Source organism: Emydura macquarii, unplaced genomic scaffold, assembly GCF_026122565.2.
Source record: "Emydura macquarii macquarii isolate MOO-44397 ecotype Brisbane River unplaced genomic scaffold, CSIRO-AGI_Emac_v2 contig_2676, whole genome shotgun sequence".
In the NCBI taxonomy this organism is placed as follows: Eukaryota; Metazoa; Chordata; order Testudines; family Chelidae; genus Emydura; species Emydura macquarii.
Genome location: NW_027132813.1, coordinates 49,290,111 through 49,312,970, shown reverse-complemented (window position 1 = coordinate 49,312,970; position 22,860 = coordinate 49,290,111). Strand labels below are relative to the sequence as shown.

Sequence of the window (22,860 nt, the reverse complement as noted above, 5' to 3'; positions counted from 1 at the left end):
GTCTCCAGCTATGCTAAATATATTTCTGCTCCTCTTTTGGAGGTCTCTTCTGCTAAAGCAACCTATTTTTCTTAACATTATTAGTGATTGCTTAATGCAGGTTTAATTATCATTTTTAACACTTGCTGTTTTCCCACCTTCAAAAGGTACACTGTCAACATAAAAGGCACATGTTGTAAATAGATGAGAGATTAGCAAGAGTTGAAATGTTCAAAATCCAGTCTACTTGCCACTCCTTAGGTTCTTTATTGTTTGCATTTCTCTCAGCTCTGCCAATGCAAGTTTTGCTTTGGTTCAGAGTCAGCTTCACTTTCATGTCCTCAGTTCAGCAAGGGTTAGGTTTCAAACACTGCATGAATGCGATGGTTTGCTTACACAAACTTTTAACGGGATTTTTTCTTTAATCATGGGAACATTTTATTGTCTTAGAGTTTATAAAAGCTTGCTGCAAAATGTAAGGATCAGCCCAATTTAAGTTGGCCCATTAAATCCTTCTTGCACCCGTAGGTGATTTAACTAAGATCAAAAAAGGAGTCAGTAACAGAACCTAGATTAGAACTCAGGACTTCCTGCTTCAGTTTTGTGCTCAGATCACACCCCTCTAATTGGACTTGATTGTATTATTATTCTTTTCCTTCTCCGTGTATTCTTCAAGGCGCAGGAGCCATTTGTTCCAATACTGAGAGCACAGAGCCAAGTCCATGAAATGTGGATGTGCAGGGGAGCCATCTTTATAAGCAACCACAATGAGTCCACAATTAACCTGCAATGAAAAGCAGGACATCAGTAGTTCAATATCAATATGCAAAAATTACACTGCATTTGTACAATGCAGATCAATGACATTATTAGCAATGTTATTCACAATAAAGGACTCGGAGCTGTTTTCAAAGGTATGGAGTGCTCACTGACTTGGAGTTGCAGGTGCTCAGCAACCCTGAATATCAGGTCTTTACGGTCTAATCCTGTGTTCTGGACATTGGAAAAATTCCCATTGACTTTGAAGAATAAGGTGATATCACTGGCCTGTTATTGGAACCTTTTTTTTTTTTTTTAAAAAGGAACAGAACCATGTAGCTACTTCCTATATTTCTCAATGAAATGATCCTGCCACAGTACTACACAAGTCCTCAGCTTATCTGATCAGTTTCTATCCTTTCCTAGAAAGTCCTTGACAGGGCCTTGTGTATCCTTTCATTTTCTCCTGCTTTAATCTTCCCTCTCCAAGGCTCCAAATCAGGAACTGTCATCTTTCAGGCCAAGTAAACCCCCTTTGGAGTCTATAAACACCATTCCTTTCTCAGCTGTTGAGTAATGGGCATCACTTCCCTTCACCACTAAGGAAATGAGCAATGTTCCCTAGGGTTTAAGGAGGGCATTTAACCACATCCATTCAATTGCCAGTGGAGTAAGGCACTCTTTTTCTAGGAGGCAACCGGGGTACTTATTGTTAGCTTGTTTCCTTGTCTGCCTGCTCTCCTTTTGATTCCTCTCTTCCCCTTTCACATACCACACTCACGCAAAGCAGCACGGAGCTGGATGGCTTTTCTCCCCCACTTTGCATTGCCCAGATGCTATGTTCTCACTGTAAACTGACTTGCTGCATAAGGGTATGACTTTCTGGAGGGCCATGCACCTGCAGCTCCCACTAGCTTCAGCTGGAGATTTCGGAGCTCAGCACTTCTCAATATCAGGCCCTTAGCAAATGGTGCAGCTGAATGGAAAGTTCCGTATGTACAATGACAATATACTGCTGACTAAGAGAGGCAGCAGGAGAAACAATGATGTTGAAATTAACTTAAGCTGGGACAGATACAAGTGTGCAAAAGCTAGCTGCAGTTCTATTGAGCAGGTGACTATAGGACGTGAGTGGGGAAAATGAAGTTGATGTGGACACTCCTGCTTGTCTCAGCAGGTAGTGGGCCTACTGACCTGGAAGTCATAATTAGCATCATGGTTTATGGCTCCGGCATATGCTACAACCTGTAATGGGTTGTCAAATGTGTCCCGGAGATATGGCTTTGATTTCTCAGAAGTCTTCCAGTCAATCACACATAACTGGCCTCTGTAAAACCAAGCAAGAGAGGGGAGTATTTTAGTTAAATTTAGTGCTGATGAAAAACGTGACATCAGACACGTAGTCAAACACTTTACTTTATTTCTCTTGTTCCTGCTGAGGAGATGTCATTTGTTATTATCACATTGCTGGTGCCAGACTGAATTATGAACTCCTTCTTCACAGGCTGGGTTAGATCCAGGGAACCAATAAGTACAAATACCAGTGGCAGTTCTAGATGACAATGCTCTAGTTCATTTAACCCTTTTATGCGCATGTACCATTCCAATGGTGTACAGAGGCTGCTTGCTAAAAGAAAAGCAGCACTGCTGTTAGCCAGGCAATCTGAGATCACATCTATTCCTCTCCCCTCACCCCTATTGCTCACTCTGAACCTGCTTGACCTCCCATGTTCCACCCCTGATGCTGCTGCTTTTATGCCTCTTCAGTTCCACAGCCTCTCTGGCTTCCTTCCCCAGTCCACTCAACCTCCCAGCTGCTATTCCATATGGCCTACCATCTGAGCCCCATATCAAGCAGGACAGAATGGCCCACAAGCCAGCTGTTTGGTCACCAAAGACATATAAAACACCGTGGGACATAAGAAAACCAGCATCTTACCGATACTCAGCCACACAATCTACAAGGCCCAAATACTGAAGAGTCTCATGTTGAACTGCACTTTCAAGAGCTTTTACTCCACTGATGTGTCTCAGGACATGCTGCACACTTGCCAAGTACCCAGAAACAGCGGTATCTTTTTCCTGCTCCTTCAATGGGCTCTCTTCAGACAAAAATACAGATTCCAAAGCTGCATGGAAAAGCTTTCCCTGAAGGAAGAGGTCTATGAAAGATGACAGAAAAAAGATCTTTAAAACCCCTTTCTTAATAAGCAGTGCTCATATATGGGGTAAATACATATTTTAAAAACTACTAGATAGTTGTGACCCTAAAATCAGCCCCAATTTTGGTGCTGAAGCAATCTCAAGGGTGTAGGAAGGGGAAAGGAACAAAACAAAAAAGTTTCATTGCCAAACAATGGAATTATTTAAAGGTATTAATCTAAATTAGCCTCTGAGTTCATGAATTTTCCAGGAATAATTTACTATGTGCTCAGATTTATTCTTTAGTCAAATGTATTTGCCATTCAATTTCTATGAATCAGTCTTGGCATGTAGAATGTTTGCGAGCAGTTCACTGTATTTGAGATCAAAGCTGTGATGGTTAGTTTTGATTGGATGCATCTGTTACCTGACTGAACATAACTCTTAGGATAAGAGTTAGGAATTTGAGTTAGGAATGATAGCTGCTTAAAATGTGCAGTTTGTATAGAACATTCCAGCCAGTATGTTTGTTCACGAAAATATTCAAGAACACAAAAGGGGTCTGAATACAGCAAATTCAGCTTTTCAGTTGAGTAAACATTTCTATAAGAAGTGTCAAAGTATCAACCAAGCTCTAGGTAGAACAAGAGCTCGCCAGCATCCTCAAGGCTGGGTGTTTCAGCAGGACTATGGTGCCTAGCCCCACTGACCATGGGGAATTTAGCTGGCAGTCATTATGAATTAAAGATCTGATATGCATTAGGACTTCGCAGAAAACTTGCTATGCCAAATTCTGTAATTTTTTAAGGACTTCAGTATATCAAGCAAGCTGTGTGGCTCTCCAGATGCTGCTTGGTTTGGAGCACACAACAAGACCAAAGACACATAGCTAAAGAGCCTTAGGCCTCTTGAGAGAGCCAGCGGTCTGTAATGAGAACTGGCCAGCAGGCTTTGAAATTTGCACTCCAGGTCTGGGTCCCTGAATGCAAATATCAAAGTCTGCAGAACTGTCATCTGCAGTTATCCAAAAATTCTGTGCGTCCCATGACCCTCAGATAATCAATGTTATACTGTAGTGTTATGTAGTGCAATGAATCATTTTATTCCCAAACATGAAAAAATATCATCCTTCTATCTGTAGAAGTGCAAGTCAAACTCCATAAATCAAGAGGGAAATATCAACTTGTTGCAGTTTCTAATAAGTACTACCAAAATAATGGGGATTAGAGCAAGGAACACCTAAATTCTAATCCCACTTTACCACTGAGTACCATTAAATTATTGGTTCAACCCCTGAGGTTCACGTAGTCAGTAGAAGTGTCCCTCAATAAGCAATCAGGGAAGACTTCAAAATGTGGCCCATTAAGACCAGGTATTCTTGCAAAGCGCTCTGGGATTCAGAAATGGATGCTGCTGTACAGATATGCAATGTACATGTCTTTTAGGGCCTGAACCTGCAGTTATGCTGATTTACACTAGCTATGGGCATGACCCATTATTTTCAGGAGCACTTTCATTAGACTTACTTTTAGTATATTCTGCAAAACCATCTTTTCCAAGTTCCAATATCATCCGCTGCTTCCATCTCTCCAGGTAGAATGCCTGTTCCGAAGGCATGGTCTGCTGAAGAATACTTGTCACACTGGGCAGCCTGTGCCTTTGTAAACTGATTTTCAGCGGAAACTTCGGGTCACTGTGTGGAGGCATAGTTCTCTTACTGGAGCTTAATAGAGGGACCCAGGTTTTTGGAATTTTTGCATCAACATCCTTAACTGGAGGTTTACACTTACTCACTGGTCCATATATCAAATTATCTTCTTCAAACAATGTTTCTGGTGTCCGAGGGCTGGCTTTGGAAGATGTAACAGAACGGACCAAGTTCATGTATTTTTCTTGGTCAACATGTTCATAACCACTCTCTTTTTTCTTCTTGCTACAAAGGTAGGAGGAGGTACACAGGCACACACATGGGACTTGCTTTTTGCAAAAATGTTCTGTCAACAGCATTTTTAGTCTCCCAGATTTTCTGGTTAAGAGCTGGAGGGATTTCATTTCCAAAAGCTGCATTGATAGATGGTTAAGCTTAGAGTTCTCTCTCTTCTGTTAGAAGCGTTTATAACCTTCCATAATTTCCTCCTGTAGAAAAAGAATTTCCATGATTTGAAGAGTTACTTTAGTATCATCAAGCTATCATCTTACTGTACAAATTAAAACTGCATGGTATTCATTAGTGCCTTTCATATCAACTGAACTCCAACCACTTTGAGTTAAACAACACAGTAATAGTGAGAAGTAATGCAGATAGAAAGAGAAAATAAGAGGTGTAGACAAAGGGAAAAAAAAAGAGGTTTTTCAGATTTGAAACAAGGTTGAGAGATAAAAGAAGGCTGTTGGAAGTGGGAGAAGCTGCAGTGCAGAACCTCTTACAGAAGCAAAACTGCATGAAGGTACAGCGAAGAAGATGACCATAAACATGAAGGGAGAAAGAGACAAGCTACGTGGGCTAGACAGAAGCAAGTCCCTGAAGTAAAATTAATTGACTAGAGAGGGCAGATGAGCTCTTGGGGAATGGTGGTGATATGTCCGTTCTTCTCTGTACATGTGAGAAGGCAGGCAGCAGCGCTATGGAACTTGGAAAGCTGAGACTTGGAGAAGTCTAGAAAGGGAGATAACTAAAAGTATTTGCAATCTTCAAATACCAGTTTAAGCGCTTTTGGAGAATATATATTTTAAATTAAAATTGTTTTAGTTTCAGTTTGGAAAGGTCTACAAAGTCCTAATTTTAAGTGAACAGATTCTAGGATATTTCTTTAATAAAAGCTGCAGGCCAAGAAAGTCTATTTTATAGCCTGGCTCTAAAAAGTATGTTTTAGTTGCAATTTTTGGCTCTGATCCTGAGTAGTTGCATTTAAATTAGTGTGACTCCTATTGTGCTTAAAATTAAACATATGCACAAGTCCTTGCAAGATCAGGGTTTAATTTTCCTCCTATTGAGAACTATCCACTTAACAATCAAAGTTACATCATTCCATGTTCTGCAAATAAAACATGCAGGCAACATGTATGGCAGGCTAACATTGCTCCTTTGTTCTTGGAACACTTTGGTATTTCTCATTTCTTTCACTGCATTTCTCAAACACTCCAGACACTGTTCAAACAATAGGAGAACTAGAAAAAAAAAATACAAAGGTCTTGATCTTACAAGTTATTCTGGGCAGAGACATCCCTGTGCTCATGTGGCGCTTCGGTGAAGTCAATGGGGTTCACAGAATAACTTGCCCAAAAGCACCTATAGCTTAGTAGATGGAGAAATCCTAGTGACAAAGGACCTTGTGCAGTCTCCGTTAAGGTGCTTCCCTATAACAACAATTCATCATCATGGGAATTGCTAGTAAATTTTAGGATTATATCATAGACTATAAGAGAAAAGCTCTCCAAAATTTTCCATCCCATAATTGTTTGCAGTTGTTTGTATAATGCAAGTTAACTCCTTTGGGAAACTGTAAAGTCTGTAGTGGAAATGAAAAATAAATCACAAACCTCCTGGTCAACCTAGTTATTGTGATTTTGTTGTTGTTGAGAATAAAAATGTAAGGTACTTTAAAAAAGGAAACCTTTCCTATTATGACATTTTGAATACTAAAATATATGATTTCCCCATTATTACATTTGAATAGCAGAGAAGACCATATCCAAGATGAAAGGGAGAAGCCAAAATCTTGATCTACCTTTTTAAAAAAAAATTAGGATTGTGCTGTGTCCAGTTACATTTGTTTGCTTTTTTCCAGTGTGCAACAATGGGAAATTGACATGAATCTTGCTCTGAGCATCCTGACATTCAGACTCTTGTCAAGTTTAGTTTCCTGCCAGCACAGAAAAATAGAGCAGTCAGGTGTAATAGGGAAGGGCAGACCAATCCATTTCAACGGTTTTATTATTGAGACAAGGTATGCAACTATTGCCAAAATTAGAACATCAAGTGTATAGGTCAGATTTCACAGTAGTAACAATGTAGATGGGTTTTATACGATGGGCTATATTCTGACCAGCTAAATTTCATTGAAATTAATTGCAAATTTCATATTACGTATTTTTTATTTGGTGGCAGGCTGATTTTCTGCAGTCTTGTTCTTCCTATAGTAGAAGTTTTCTCCATTCTTTTTAGGGAGAAGTTTTTTTAAATTCTTTTTGGTAGTGTAAGGAAGTACTTTGCATTAACTACACATCAGTTTCAATTCTTCTGAGACAATTATAAACTCAGTTCATTTTGGGTTTCCAGTGTGTGTTATATTTCCTGGTTTCTATGCCCGTTTGCTATAAATCACTGGACAGAAGCTTAACAAATAGACAATTTATTAAAACAATCTGTTCTTTCCAAAAGACACTCTTCTTAAATCCTGTTTTATGTTTTGAGCATTCTTCATTGTTAATGGAATTATTTCCAGTCTCTGATTTAGGTCAGTTACCTGTCATAATTTGCTACTTGCTGGACAAAGAACAAGGAGTGATGTTTGCAAATTATGACAGAGGCATAGATTATGAAAATTGTCAAAATGAGATGATGGGAAATGGTGAGAGAAGCAAATTGATATCTAAAGGTCAGACTTTGTTACCAGAAGCAAATTGTTTCAGGGAAACATTGTTTCATTACAAAAATCTTGATCGGGATATAATCTGTTCTCTCTTGCTCACACTACTAATCCAACTTTAGGGATTGGGGGAAATTTGTAACCTACCTGCAAGCATGCATGTGCCCATTGCCCTCTAGTGGCTGACACACAAATACCATTGGAAATGAAACACTTCATCACAAAGATCATGTGATTCAGGGCACAGAACTTAGTGCATGAAGAACCCATAATAATTTGCAAGGGAAAATGAAAATATCTAGCCCTACTCCTTCACTGCTGCCTATTGGGTGGCAAACATAAGCCATTAATTTCACCTCAGTGGTAACTGCAATGAACATTACTTATTTATAACAATAGTACCTAACTCTTATATTGTACTTTTCATCCATAGAGCTCTTGACAAAAAAGATCAGTAACATTATCCCCATTTCATAGATAGGGAAACTGAGGCACTAAAAGGCAAAGGGACACACCAGGTCTAGAAACCAGGTCTTCTGAATCCCAGTCCAGCACGCTATCCATTGGGCAACAGATGCTGCCAGTTTTTACTAAATTAGAGCAAGAGGCTCACTGGAGGCTGATTTTTAATAGGGCAAGATAAAATTTCTGTAGGCTGGGGAACGTGTGTTGGAATGAGGCAGCGTGGCTTAGTGGCTACAGCAGCCAACTGGGACTCGGGAGAGCTGGGCTCTGTTCTCAGCTCTGCCACTGGCCTGCTGGGTGGCCACAGCCAACTCACTTTCCCCGCTCTGGGCCTCAGTTTCCCCATCCGTAAAATGGGGATAACGGCGCGCTGTCCGCCTCTGCAAAGCGCTTGGCCGTGGCGGGATGAGGAGCACCGGCACCGCCTCCGCGGAGGGGACAGGGGAGCGCTGTCTCCACCCGGCTTGGGGCGGCCCCGAGTTCAGGAAGGGCCCAGCGCGGGTCCCACCCGCCCCGCAGGCTAGTGGGGGCAGCTCCCCCAGCCGGGGTCCTTGCACGGGGCCAGGCCCCGACAGCCTCAGCCCCGCCCGTCCCTCTCGCCGGCCTCGGCGTCCTTGCGCCGCATCCAGGCAAGCACCCTTCCGCCGGCCGGCCGTACTTCCACTCACCCGGCAGGCCGCCAGTGCTCCACGCCGCGCGACCTTCCCGCCAGAGGCTGAGCGGAGCGCCGCCTCTCGGGATTTGTAGTTCTCCCCCACCTCCTCTCAGCCTATAGGTTGTAAAGCTCCTTGATCCTGGGAACTACCACGCCCACAATGCATTTCGCCGCGGCGCGGAGCTCGGCGGTTGAGATTGACGTCAGCGGGAGGCTAACTGGCGCGATAGGAAGGCCGGCGGCGCGAGGGGGCGGTGTCTCTCTCCCTTCCCAAGCGGCCCCCCCCTGAACTAAGGGCAGCGTCACCACACGTACATGCCCAGCAAGGCTTTTCCCGCCCGGATCCAAAATGGCCTCCCGAAGCCAGGCGAGTGCTCCCTTCTGGGAAAGGCGTTTAGGTCTCTATGGTGTGCCGCGCGCGGGCTGCTGGGAAGGTGGGGGCGGCGCTGAGGAGGAGGAGGTGCCCGGCCCCGTTCCGCTGGGTCGGGTCAGGTGGCCTGAGCCTATATGAGCCGCCGCGGGGGCGGCTGGTGGCCGTGCGTGGCGCGGCGCTGAGTGTGGGGGAAGGAGCGCGGCCGTAGAGCGGTGGACGCCATGGCCGAGCTGCCCGACGAGGAGGAGACGAGGAAGGTACGGGCGGGGCGGGGCGGCTCCTCGTGCTGCTGTGGGGCGCCCTAGGGCTGGGACCCCCCTCCGCACCCCCTGGGCTGCTTCCCCCGTCCCGCTGGGGCTGCGATCCCCCGCGGCCCTCCTTGGGGCTGCTGGCTGAGCCGCCCTTGCCTCCTCCCCACCCCCCCAGGGTGGACCTGTTGCTTGACTTCCCCTTGTGCTCTGCTCCCTGCCCGCTCCTCGTTCCCTGTTCCACTGCCTTTCTCCTGCCCTGCTGCCTGGCCCTGCTTTAAACTCCTCTGGAGTGTGTGCGCCTGGGTTGTGTCAGTGTCACTGGGTAGCTCAAAGGCTGGGGTGGTGCTGTGCCTCCTGCTGTAACTAACACACTCCTGCCGTCTGTCTCCAGGGCACAGTGACTGCTGACACTGGGGTCCCTTGAGGCTCTAAGGAATAACTGTCCTGGAACCAATGAGTGATTTCAGTTTCTTTGAAAGCTGAAAACCCACATGCCTTAAACAAAATGCAGCCTGTACTTAAGATTTTCTGTTTAATACAGTAGGGAGGAACGTAATCCCCACAGCTCCAATGAAGTACCAAGGGAGTGCTTAAAGGCATGAAAACAGTATATGACTTAAGACAAGTACCTGATCTGTGGGCAGGATCGGGTCTTTCCATCTACTTATATGACTGACTTGGACTATCTAGTCTTCATGGTTGCAAAGAGAACTTTCCAAATGTGATCAGAATGTTAACTGATGTGCTGTTGTCTTTCTGAGTCTGCAGACAGCTGAAACAATGATGGAGAAGGCTGAATTTCTCCCAGCCCCCATTAACCTGTTGGGCTTGAACTCTAAAGCTCAATGACACTTATGTCAGCAATTTTATTTAACTGCTGATCACTTGAACAGATGGATTGAGGGGTGGGGTCTTAGTGAAGCCCGCAAGGGGGTTGGGGAAAAACATGAGTTGCTGTAGGGAAGAAAGGAGGAGATGGTGAAACAGAAAGTAGGATGGGGAAGGAAGAGAAACAAAGGGCAGAAATAGCAGTGGTCTTAAAAGGGAGCAAAATGTCCTAATAAAATCTGCTGAATGTTTCATGGAAGTACTGAACAAATAACATTTAAATGTTTAGACAATGCATATAGGCTATATCTAGCATTCTGCCTCTGAGTTGCAGTAGTCCAGCCAGCTGACGAAGAACACAGGAATTACAGCTCTTTGTTCAAGAGCAATGAATGGCGTATGAGCTGGAAATTGAAGTTCCTTCTGGGGAGATTGCTGCTGCCCTCCTTATTGAAGGTCAATGTTTCCACTTTAACCCAAGGATTGGAAACTCAACTGCCAGAGCAGCATATAAACTGCTGGTGCTCAAACAAGATTATCTCATCCCGTTAGCATTGCTTCAGTCTTTTCTGGAGTCTGTTTCAGACAGCTGATCTTCCTCCGTGATCCAGTCTTCCTGGGTCATGCTGTTACCTGTGACATAGCCATGACTTCTAGATGGAAACACAGGCTGCATGTCCTTAATCACTGTCCACATTCAGTTTTCCTGTAATGGCGGTATCTTGAAACCCTGGAGGAGTGAGCCCTAAAGGACTGGCATGTGGGAGCTCTTGGGGGAGGACAAGAAGCTAATTATTATGGCTGTTGTTGGAAATGACTGATACTAGCTTAGGGTGGTATTTGCTGGGACATGCAGACTTCTAACAGTGTTGGGCCAATTCAAATTCATTTTAAAACAAACTTACTGAGATATATTTACCTGGCACACCCTACCATGACTCATAGCCCATTTTACACTTTCTATAGCCAGCACTAGTTAGCCATTTCTCCAAGATCTTGGACGAGCTGTGTGAATGTCCATTTTTAACAGTAAACTGCCCAGCTGTGAATAAGCCCTTTGTGTGGCCTTACAAAACTTAAACCTTTGTGTCTGTGGTGGCTTTTAATCTGAGCATTGCCTATTAAAATTGCCTTGCTTTTCTGTACATCTATTTTACACTAAGCAAGGTTATGGTCCTGCCCTGAGATCAGACCACCATCACTACTTTTGTGGGGGAGAAAGTGGAGGGCAACAGTCATAAATGTTGAGGCAAAGGCAGTGTCTCCTGTTGGTGTCATACAAGTTTTCCTCTGGAAGACTGTGATTTTTAAGAGGCACCTTCAGTTTAAATGCTGCAGTAAACATGAGGAAAATTAGAACCGGCACACATTTTGTAATACACTTCACAGCAACCATGAAGTCTCACTAGGTTTCCCTTGTATACTTCAGTTCTGAAATGGCACATTAGGTCTGGAACTTGTAGAGAAAGCAGAAGTTGTATAACTTCTCGGAAGCTCTCTTGCAGTATCCTGAGATGATTTGCATGGGCAGAAAAGGTGCTTTCTTCAGCTGTTGGCTCACTGGAATTGTGTTAAAGTGACTAGAAAGCCTGCTCTGTGTCCATGTAGGCAAGGCCACTTTCAGTTGTGTTGTCTGGAGGACATACAGGGTCTGTAGGCCAGGTATAAACTTAAAATGACTGTCCCTCCCTGCCTTCAATCTGTGATGGAGTTTCCACTGTTGTCTTTGAGAGGTTTGCGTGAAGATCAAGGGTAGAAACATGGTCTCTGTGTAGTAACTAAACTTCTTTCACTGCTTATTTTATCAATATTTCATTCAGAAGTAACAATTAGAAAATTGGCTACCTTTTAGGACCACAGCTGTTCCTGCTCCCTCTATTTCTTTCCTTGTGGATTTCACTTCCTGTTTCCTCTCTGTCTGCTGAAACCTGGTTAACGAAATGGTTAATGTTGATCTTAAAGTGTCAGCTTTGGCATTAACATCCCAGTGAATTTAGTGGGGAGGAGCATTTCAATCAGTATTTCAAGCTGGCTGCAAACTCAGGGAGGTAATGCTGTGCTGATTATGCTAGAGTGACAATTGGAAAGTTACACAAGGGTTAGGTAGGTACTTGAAACAAAAGCTTAGGTTCTGCTTGTTCTTGATAGTTGTGGCCCAAATGACATTTAAGTGTGTCTGACCTCTGATCCATAATCTAAGCTTCTTGGTGGGAATTGGTATTCTGCGTTTTTACACTGTGATGAAAAGTGAGAGAGGGGGAAGGGTGTGTAAGTATGATAGGTTGGAGTTAGGAAGGGTCTGGGAGGAGTGGTATGCTGGTCCAGCTGGAGGAAAGTAAATGGAGAGGATAGAGAAGACCATTAGGAGGAGCTAAGTAGGCTGATTAAACAACTTGCCACTTGAGTTTGTTTTTAAGTTATATTAAAAATCCAGAAGGTGTATAGAGATGGTGAAGTGGTACAGAATTGGAGCAGGTGGTCTTTCAGAGGAGAATTCAAACTTGCCTCTTCCTTTAGACTCCTGGTTTCAAGGAGGCTGAGGATAGAGTGATTACTTGCCCAGGTGACTAGGGCCAGGCCTACACTAAAATTTAGGGTGTCTCAGTTAAATCGCTAGAGGGTGTGAAAAATCCACACCCCACAAGTGACATAGTTAAGTCAACCTAAACCTAGTTGTAGACCCAGACTGCATTAGGCTGACAGAAGAATTTTCCTAGCAACCTAGCTGTCTCCTCTCAGGGAGGTGGATTAACTATAGCAATGGGCAAACAAACCTCTCCCATTGCTGTAGGGTGTGTCGATGTTGAAGTACTACAGCAGCACAGCTGCAACGGTTTAAGTGTAGATATCACTTAAGACACTGTTTCTGGAAAGCCTCTATCAACTTTTGCAGAATCTGAACTTTCTTTAAGTCCTTTTAGCACCTCTGGTTGCAAAAGAACTCCCCAAATAAACCAGTGCCCTGCCTCTATCAGATGGCGGCTGCAGACTGTAAACTGGTCAGCCTTTGCTGCTACCACAGGGTTAATAGCATCTGTGAAAACTGACAGTTGAATTAGTCTTGCTCTGCTGCTTGGAGAAAGCTTGGCACAACAGCCTAGGCAGGCAGTGGAGTTATTTACTGAGGAAGAAGATCCCAAAACATGCTGGCTGAGGGGTGGGGTGATGGAGATACTTCCTGCAGCAGCTAGAAAGCTGAGAGAGTGGTAGAATAATGGATACTACTGACAACCTTCATAGCAGCCAGGAAGTTCTGGAAGGGGCTGAGGATTGGGCGATGGGAGAAAAGAGTGCTCCTTTTCCCAGGGTTGGGGTGGCTTCAAACATGACACCTACTGGCCAGATGATGGTAGACCAGTCCCCAGGCAGGGTCCAGGCACAGCACACTAGTAAGGAGTTCCAACACTACTTTTTTTCCAATAGCTGGGAGAAAGTTGGCTCTTCCCAGACAGTGTGGGAGAAGGGGGGCCCAATTTTGTGCTGGTCCTGTTAGTAGGTTTAGGCCCTTTGTTAGCAACTTGATACCCATGTGGTGAGGACTCTGTGGGAGAGGCATACCTTTGAAAAGTGTGCTGTAAGAGCAGGCAAAGTGGAAGAAGAGAGCAGAAAGTAGAAAACAGAACCCATGGAAAGAGGGAAGGGTGGGGAGGGAGGGAAGTAGACTGAAGAGAACAGGAAATGGAATGGAAAGGACAGCATGATCTATTGGAGGAAGGAAAAGTGATGTGAAGCCAGGAAAGGGAAAGACACTTTATATTTAAAATAAATAAATAAATAAAAAAAATTGTAGCTATTCACCCAACTCACTCACTTGACAAACTTCACCAGTACTTACCCATTTATTTGATACCTACTGTCCTACAGAACTCTAACAGCTCTCTTGCTGGTCAGATATTAGAACATAAATATATTTAGCAAGGACCAGTGAAATTGACTATATTCTGCTGTTTATCCAGTTGTAGAAAGTTGCACTTGAAAATAAGCCCTGAATAGAAGGCGAAGCATATTGCTCAACCAGACAGTTAGTGTATTGCTTAAATTATGGGGGGAGGGTGGTACTTCAGCAGTGGTGTGGTGGTGTAGGTGTGATGGTCAGAGGTATTAGCAGGCTTAGTCCTTGGACAAGTAGATTTTTGGGTACACTTTAGTCCCTAGGTGCTCTTAGGTGAAGTAGTTAGCAGCCTTTCCAGGACAAGTGGAGTTGTTCCAGTTCCTTGACATCCTGGGCTGATACTGGTGGAGGGTGTGAGTGGAGACTTTCAGAGGGAGAGTGAGCAGGTGATCAGATACTACAATGATGGCTCCTGTGAACCAACAGTACAAGAATAGTGCTGCTTCTGGAGACTGAAGAGTAGCTTCCTTCTCCTGGTGGCTGCTGCTGCTAGGGCTTTTCTGGGGGAAATAAGATTTCTTAAATTCTGGGTCCACCTGTAGAGAGCACTGCTGGTAGATAAGGCTACTTGGACCTGTGTTGCTGAGAGGACGGGAGGCAGGCAAGCCCTACTCAGCAGCTTTCTCCCTGCTTGGTGCTGGCTGCTTTATATCTATGGTATGTCTGTTTGGACCAGTTGAACATTATGGTAGTTGAGATTCTTATTGCGTAATGGTTCTCTCCTGCATGAAAATCTGACTTGCGATGAATGGGCAGAGGTTACACACTGCTATACCCTCAGCTATCAGTGCTGATGACAGGATGGAGAATCTCAAACCTCCACCTGAGCTGCTGTGAAATTAGACTGGTTCTGTTGCTGTTAAATCTGTTCTCTGCATTGAAGGGCTGTGGGTTTTGCTTGACCTCACTGACTGGGAGCACTAGTATAGATCGGCTGCCAGCATTCTGCCACCATGTCATCCAACCTGAAGTGCTGGCGGGCCATCAGTAACACTGCTTGAACCATAGATGCCAACACTAGTGGAATTACAGTGGTGGGATCTCTTCAGAACTGTGTGGGCACAGCCCTTCTGACTTCACTTGGAAAACAATCTGGATCAGTAGTAACAGTGGTGAGAGTTTGTCCTTCAGTCCAGTCCACCTCACTCTGGTGCTTAACAAATAAGGCTGAAATAATAACCCTAAACCAGGGACAATGTCTTCTTGCTTCCAGGGTATGTTTATATAGGGGAAAAACCCATGGCTGGCCCAGGTCGGCTGACTCAAGCTCACAGAGCTCAGACTCCAGGGCTGAAAAATTGCTGCATGTACATTGGGGGTCAGGCTGAAGCCCAAGCTCTGGGAGCCTGTCTACACTGCAATGTTTAGCCCCGAGAGCCTGAGTCAGCTAATCTGGGCCATCCATGACTGTGCCGCTGGTCTTTTATCCCTGTGTAGACATACTCTTTCCTTGCTTAAAGCTCAAATTAATCTAATTGCAACTCTAAGCTTCCCCAGTTAAAATCTGTGATGGGGAAATGCAGATATTAAGGTATTAATAGCAACACTAACATGCATTGTACACATATAGTGCATGGTCCTGTTTTTCTGGTTACATGTCTAGCTTAATACTCCTTATAAAACACATTAAAATATCAGGACTGATGTGGGCAAGCTTTGGGAACTAACGTTTGCACGTCCTGACTTTATTCTGGTTGCACAACTAATTAAAATATTGCATAACCTTGTATCTCTTTGTATTATATATCTACTCTCGTAAATGAAGATTTGAGTACATATTTCAGTAAAACTGAAAGGAAATTTGAAACTGCATGCTTAGTATTTGAAGCGTGCAGCGTAGTCCTGCTTCTTAATTTGTATTAGGATCTGTAGATGACTTAATGTTTAAGATATGGCCAGTGATGTCTTTCTAGAATATGTCAAAGCAAGTTTTCCTGACTAGATGCCAGGAAACATCATTTAAGAACACGAGGATCAGAAATTAAATAGAACAGATTTTTTTTCTATACATCTAACAACTCTAGAGCATAGTGCTATAGTGTGTCCAATAGAAATACAACTAACTGGAATCTTACTCATAACACTTGTTCCATATTTGTTTCTTGGCTACAAATTCTAAGATCTAGCAGCCAACATGTATTTCAATGAAATTAATTGATTTTGCTCTGCATGAAGAAAGGGTGTAGCTTTAAAGATAACTGGCTAAAAGCAAAGTGACTTCATAAACTGAGAAATATCCAGTTTTCATTTTTAGTAACAATTGATTTTTGTTCCACTGTCCCAGCTAATAACTAAAATGCCTAATGAGGCGCTCCTGGACACGTGCAGGATTGATGAAAGAAATATATGTGCAGTATATTCTTACTGCTTGTGTCTACGTGCTGTATCTAAGATGTTCAAAGCAAGTTTACTGATGTGGTTGTGGTGATGACACTTCAGAGTGCCAAGCCATTATTTAAACTATGGGGTCGCCTTCTATTATTGCAATAACTTTAACATCTAATTGTTTGGCATCCAAATCAATAACTATTCAGAGACTTGCACAATAGCTCTGCCTTTTGCGTGGCTGAAAGCACTTGGCTTTGTCTCAGTGCTTGCTAGCGTCCAGTATAACACTCCTGTCATTTGGTGCTTAAAGACTGAATTTGCAGCTACGGTGGGCAAATGCATTTGACTTTGGGAGTGGGGGGGGAAATGCACCAACATTTAAGAGTCAATATAAAGTTAGTGGGTCATGGCCAAATGAGGGGACAAAACCGTTATAATCTACAACTTGTAATCAAGGCAGTAGAATTTTAGGGTAACTAAAGCCATAGTAATATTTTAGTGGTTTAAATCTCCAAAACAGCAAACAAGTTAGACACTTACTACGGGTATGCTGACTAAAATTGTAGCTATTGGCTAACTTTCCAACCTTACAGCACTGAAGTAAAATCAAACACTTCTGGGTGAAGTTCCTAAAATAAGATGCCTGCCTCGCTTGCCGTTGATGGTGTCAGTTGGTTTTTTTTAAAACTTCATTTCAGACAAAGGAGTATAAACTGGAATCAGATTTGAAAGAACATAACAGTACTTCCAGGGAAAATTTATGAACACTGTATAGAAACAACCAACTTCAGTTATTCAAGATAACCAAACACTTGAAAGCATAAAAAATACATATCTAAGGTTACTTTGATGCATTAATTTTGCCCCTCTTGTTAGAGGTCAAGCTGGTGCCTGCTTTGCAGGGTGACAAGTGGCTTCTGCCTCCCCTCCTACTGCTTCCTGCTCCATCTACTGCATTGCAATCTGCTGGAGAAGAGGAAACAAGTCCCTCTTCCACCTGAGGGGGAGGAGAAATTTGAACAGGGATGTGCTGTGGCTCAGATGAGTGCCTGAGTCAGTGGGCTATGGGATGTTCTGGAGTGGCACTTTCTGAACATCTCCTGTTGAAGATCTTTCAGTGTGGAGAAATGATTAAAAGCAGCCATTGGAGCTGGAGCACAGGATCCTGGGGCTCCCACCACCCTGGTGTGGGCTCTAACCACTAGGCCTCAGCTTCCTCAGGAGAGATTGAGGGAGCCAAAACATCAGAATATCCCCTAGCCCACTGCTTAGAGCACTCACCTGGGAGGTGGCAAAGCCCTAAATAAATCCTTTCTCCTGCTCCAATGGTTGTGGTGGGGCATTGCCACATCCCAAGTGAGTACCCTAATCACTAGGCTGAAAGTTAACGAGGGAGGGCTTCTGTTCTCTTCCTCTCTGCTGGCTTCTTGCAAAAATGACATAGCTGTTTAACACCACAAGAAGATTGGCAGTTGAGAAGCCCAAGCAGAGGGAGGGGTCTTCCTGCAGCCTCGATTTAGGCACTGAACCCTCTGAAAATGGAGGTGGAGGGGGGCTTAATACTCAGCCCATGGGATATGCCAGGGAAAGGGGCATCTCAGGCAGTGAATCAGTGGGCATGCTGGCTTCTGTCAACTCCATTCCAAGGCGCCTGGAGAGAGAGCCTGGGCGAGACAATGGACTGGGAACCGAACTCTGGCTTTGTGGGTCAGTGATTTTTTTATTTTTTCTAAGCACCTAAAAGTTAGTATTGGCAATACTCAGCACCACCAAGCCTAAATTTCTTGGTGAATCTAGCCCTTAATGTGCCTATGCTTCACTTCCCCATATGTACAATGGGGATAATAGTGCTTCCTAACTCAGAAGTGGGGTGGTAGCTTTTCTTTAGGCATAAGCTTACATATGGGTATATGACATGCGAACTATGTGACTGGTTGCTCTACAAGAAGGGACTCCACAGGATTTGATTATGGTACAGAGATGGCGTTTAACCCCATGCTATTTTAAAAAGTGCATTGTTGTTGTCTCATTCCTTTTCTGAAGGCGAAAATAACTAGATGATTCTAAAACCCAAGAGTTTGAAGGTTGTTTTATCTCCCCCCTCCTTCCCCCCCCAGGCTAAACCACAGCCCACTGTTGCAAGTTGAAGTACTTGTTGAGTACTGAACAAAGAAGGTCTGCATGTGATAGTCACATGCACATGCAGATTTTTATCCAGTCATTTTCCCTTCGTAGCCTTGTCTCTGCTAGGAATGTGTAAGCTTTTCTGTGCCAGTGTGGCTGCGATGGTGTGACCAGCAGTAGAAGCTGTAGTGTAGACATCCTAGCAAATGCCAGTCTACATTAGTGCATCTGTAGCTCAGTGCAGCAGGGGAACCTTCAAAAGTCTAGTGCAGACAGACCTTTAAGATGCCAGTAGCACTGCTAGCATGTCTGGTCCAGAGATCAAGGCATGTGGATCATTAGCACAGGATTGCATGCACCTGGAATGTGTCCCTGCCCTGTGGAATGAGGTGGTAATAGATAATATTGGCTAGACTTTTCCTCCTGTGACTGGTGTAGTTCATAGTCTAAATGCTGCAGAGAAACTTGTTAAAGTTAAAATAGCTTATCTTAGTGGCACTAAACTAACTTGATTTAGAATGAATCATTGGCAAAATTTTGAAATGTAGGCTTCAGTCAAGATATTACAGTGACAGTCACTTGAATTCATTACTTACTCTCTTCCCCATCTCTCTTGGACCTTTTCATGTCTCTTGTTGGTGGCTGTGGTGAAACAGTTTGCAACATATGACTCACTTTCCCTAGTCACCAACTAGTTCCAAGGCCATTTGTGTCCCCCACCCTCTGCACTGTAACTTCTTTTTCTACAAAATAGTCTAAAATTACAGCTCACAACTGTAGGCCTGGCTGGCTTGTGTAACACTTTTCTTGAAAACTAGCTGAAAGAACGTTGCTTCCTTTGGCTTATCGCTCTCTTCAGACTCAGCAGTTTGTGTTTTGCCTGTTGATCCTGTTTGGACAGCAAAGATAAGTAACCTCAAAATAGTAGGCTCTTAAATCCTTGTATGTGCCTTGAGGTCTACTCTTATAACACCTTATCAGTAATTGAAACAAAACTGTTAATCCTGTCTTACTGTCTTCGTTAGCGAACATTGAACAGTTTCTCTCCATACACAACAGAACTGCAGTGAGCCTTGGTTCGGTTAACCTGACTGACAGGGATGCTGTGTTCAGCCCAAGTTAAACTGATCAGGCCTAAAAGGCACTACTAAGGCAAGGTTATGCCACCAGAGATTGATCCAAAAACCTTCTTGTTAGAGGTTTCAGCTGCTCCTGTTTGAACCAAATTAAGCTTGAACAGTTTGTGTCCACACTCACCATGCTGATTTGTGTTCTGAACCATCGATTTCCTTCCCCTCCCCCCCCCCCCCATATCAACAGAGCTGTAGCAAACTATTTCAGTTGCAGTTTTCTATAGGTATCTATCCCATGGTTCCCAGCATAGCTCCTAGAAACAGTCAATTTTGGAAGATTTGAAAAAAACACTAGTTCACTCTGGTATAGTAGTAGGACCACTTGTTCATACTGACAATACAACAGTTCAGACTCATGGTATTTAGTGTTGTCAAAGGCAAATCTAACCCAAATAATATCTAGATCCTGTGTTGGAGCACTTGGCAGTGGCTGTATGCTACTAGGGGGAACCAAGCAGTTCTTAAAGTAGTACATATTATGTAGACAATGCTTATAAGTGGTTTGGAGCCAGGCACTCTAGCAGATGGGCCTGCAAAAATAAGAACTGGGAGCTCAAAACACATTCCGACTTCCTGTAAAAGTTGGTCTTGCGGGCAGCGAGCGCTTAAGTATTCTGCTGCATAATGGCTGATTGTACATGCTTTCTCTGTTTAACCTTTTTATCCTTCCCTTCCTAAAAGGTCATGGTAGGGCAAGGTGACTTAAATAACCCTTCCTTGCTATTCTACAAAATGAAAGGCAGGGGAAGTGCCGACCATGTGGTGCTGACTGATAATAGTAATGGGTCAACAAATGCAGGTCTGTCTCTTATGCAGGCCTGCCAAGTGTCATGGAGCTATTTGGCACTTGCATATTTGACTGCCCTGTCAAGCCTGGGAAACTGAGGGCATTCCTGTCCTGGTTGGTGTTGAGGCACTCTGACAGGGCAGCGCATGGGGATAAATGGAGGGTTTTGTTCATTTCCGGGCTGTCAAGCTGATGTCTTTAGTGCTGGTGAAAGACACCCTAATGCCGAAGCTTAGGGTTACAAGCAAACTAGCTAATCTTGCATAAAAATGTCATTGATGCTGCATGAAACTTGTCCACCAGTACAGGATTTTATAGCAGTACACTTATCACAGATGCTGTCTTGCCCTGGGATTGACATGTGGGTGACAGATTAACATTGCAGGTCTCTTTCAGTAGCAATGTTTCATATTTACTAACGGAGTTCTCGCTATCTGAATGTCTCACTAGTGCATTGTGGGTAAAAGCTAAGAACATCTGTAAGAGAATCTGCTACAGAGTTGGAGTGTTGCTTTCTTTCCTGGGACTGGTGTATTCAAAATTCTATTTTTTAAAGGAGGATGGCCAAGTGGCTAAGTAACTGGGTTAGATTACCAGCTCTTCCACAGACTTCCTGTGATGTGACCTTGGGTGCATCACTTAATCTCTCTGGCACAGTTTTCTAAGGTCTAGATATCATGACAGAAGTATTCCCACTTTTAATTAGATTGTAAACTCTGAGGCCAGAGACTCTTAAATACGTGGCCCATACTGTAGTGGGGACCCAAATTTGGTTAGGCTGAGGCTCTTAGATGTTGGGTGATCAGATAGCAAGTGTGAAAAATCTGGACAGGTGTGGGGGGGTAATAAGCGCCTATGTAGGACACAGCCCAGACTATCGGGACTGTCCCCAATAACTCGGGACACCTGGTCATCCTACTTAGATGTTACTGAAATGCAAATGACTAAAGCTGGCGAATAACATATTTGCGTTTAGCTTGGTTTCCAAAGCTTTCACCTCACAATGTTTAGGCATCTGTAATCTGCTAACCAAGCAAAAAGCTACTGCAATATGTTCTATTCCTGTTTGTCCTGGGATAGAGAGTAATCACATGATCTGCTTGCTGAGCCCAAGTTAACGACAAAAGAAACTAGGCTAAGCAGCAGGAAATTTGCTTCTCTCTCTCTCTCTCTCTCTCTCTCTCTCTCTCTCTCAAAAATGAGAAAGCAACACACCATCCCTTGCCTGAGGAACACTTTAATAAAAAAAAAAGGGGGGGGGGGGAAGGTAAGAATACTTGATTGGTACAGTCCCTGCAAACTAACTTGGTTTCTTTCTTTCACTTCTTGGTGTGGAGTGCAGGGAGCAATCCTGAGGTTTAATCTGTTTGAATGGGAAAGTTTGGGCTCTGTCCTTTCAAATAACTTCTGCAATTTATGACCTTAGGAATCTAGCATGTACAGGGCTCAATCAGTTGAGTAGGCTATTCAGCTGCTTAGCAAATTGGCACATGCTACAACTAAAATGGTGCTTGGTGCTAAAATGTTACATGGAAATGGAAAAGTGTCCTAGAAAGGAGAGAAACTAGCTTTGTTCCTCTTCTTTGCTGCTGTAGAACAAATGGTGTTGGCCTGAGACTTAAACTACACAAAAGGCCCAAATTATAAAACATCTGGAAGGCAAAGTTCTGTGCTCCTGTTACTTTGAATCCGAGCATCAACGGATCTTTTAGCCCTTAATTAAAGGGCTTGGGGGTGCTTGAATCTAACCAATCATTCCTCCAAGTAGTTAGTTAAATAGATATAAACAGTCCTAACCCTCACTTCCACTCCTAATGGTATCTGTGGTGATATAAACCTGCCAGACCTCCAGTTAGTCTTTGCCTTCCAGGGTAGACAGCAAGATCTGAATTTGTAACTGTGAGGGGAGGGCAATTGCAATATATGAAGGTTTTGAAAGGTGTGAAGAAGCAGAGGGGCCCACACAGCCTCTTCCTCTGTCAGTTACCGTTAGCATCTAAAACACACTTCATCAGCCCTACTTAAACATCTTCTCTTTAAGGTTAAGCTTTGAAAACATGCCTGTTATCTAATGCGTGGTGAAAATAGCTGCATCTGAGAGCTCAGTGCTGGGTGTTCTGAAAACAAGTTTAAATTGAGGTGCTATAATACTTTCTGCCTCTCTTAGCTGGCCATGTGTGGACCTTGTTCCTGGCCCTAATTATCAAACTGATGTATCTTTAAAGTTGTGCAAGACTCTTTTTTGTTAAACCTCAAACTCTCATCTCTACAGTGTGCTGCTAATCTCTGCAGAACTAAGGGAACAACCTCAAATCAATCGCATCCTAGTCCTCATGTATAATATTTATTGAAGATTCATGGCAAACTTCTCAGATAGCTGAGATGTGGAGAGTCAGTGTTCGAAAGACTTGAATAATAGGCTCTCTGCATTTCCAGACAGCTCAGCTTAGAAACTTCAGTTTCACTCTAGAGAGGAGCACGACCTCTGACGGTGGTGGCTGTAGAATTAGCTATTAACTATGCTCTTCATGTACAGAGCACAACTGTATTTTGCA

General features: G+C 43.6%; 2 protein-coding genes across 3 annotated transcripts in view; one reads left to right on the top strand and one right to left on the bottom strand.

The window, feature by feature from the left end:
* Window positions 1–223: 223 nt before the first annotated feature.
* Window positions 224–8,643, bottom strand: MGME1 (mitochondrial genome maintenance exonuclease 1). Of its 2 annotated transcripts, none has more exons than XM_067564688.1 (5): window positions 8,603–8,643; window positions 4,407–5,016; window positions 2,678–2,900; window positions 1,933–2,065; window positions 224–763 (listed from the first exon to the last, which is right to left on the bottom strand). In XM_067564688.1, the coding sequence occupies exons 2-5, from the start codon at window positions 4,945–4,947 to the stop codon at window positions 602–604; spliced, it is 1,059 nt and encodes a 352-aa protein (XP_067420789.1). In that variant the 5' UTR covers window positions 4,948–5,016; window positions 8,603–8,643; the 3' UTR covers window positions 224–601. The 2 variants fall into 2 exon arrangements, with proteins under 2 accessions (XP_067420789.1, XP_067420790.1); XM_067564689.1 differs by lacking the exon at window positions 8,603–8,643 and adding an exon at window positions 6,609–6,729.
* Window positions 8,644–9,043: 400 nt separating this feature from the next.
* SNX5 (sorting nexin 5) overlaps window positions 9,044–22,860 on the top strand; it is a 35,696-nt gene continuing 21,879 nt past the window's right edge. The window contains exon 1 of the mRNA XM_067565356.1: window positions 9,044–9,219. Coding sequence (XP_067421457.1) covers window positions 9,184–9,219 — 36 coding nt within the window. The 5' untranslated portion in view covers window positions 9,044–9,183. The remainder of the gene's footprint in view (window positions 9,220–22,860) is intronic.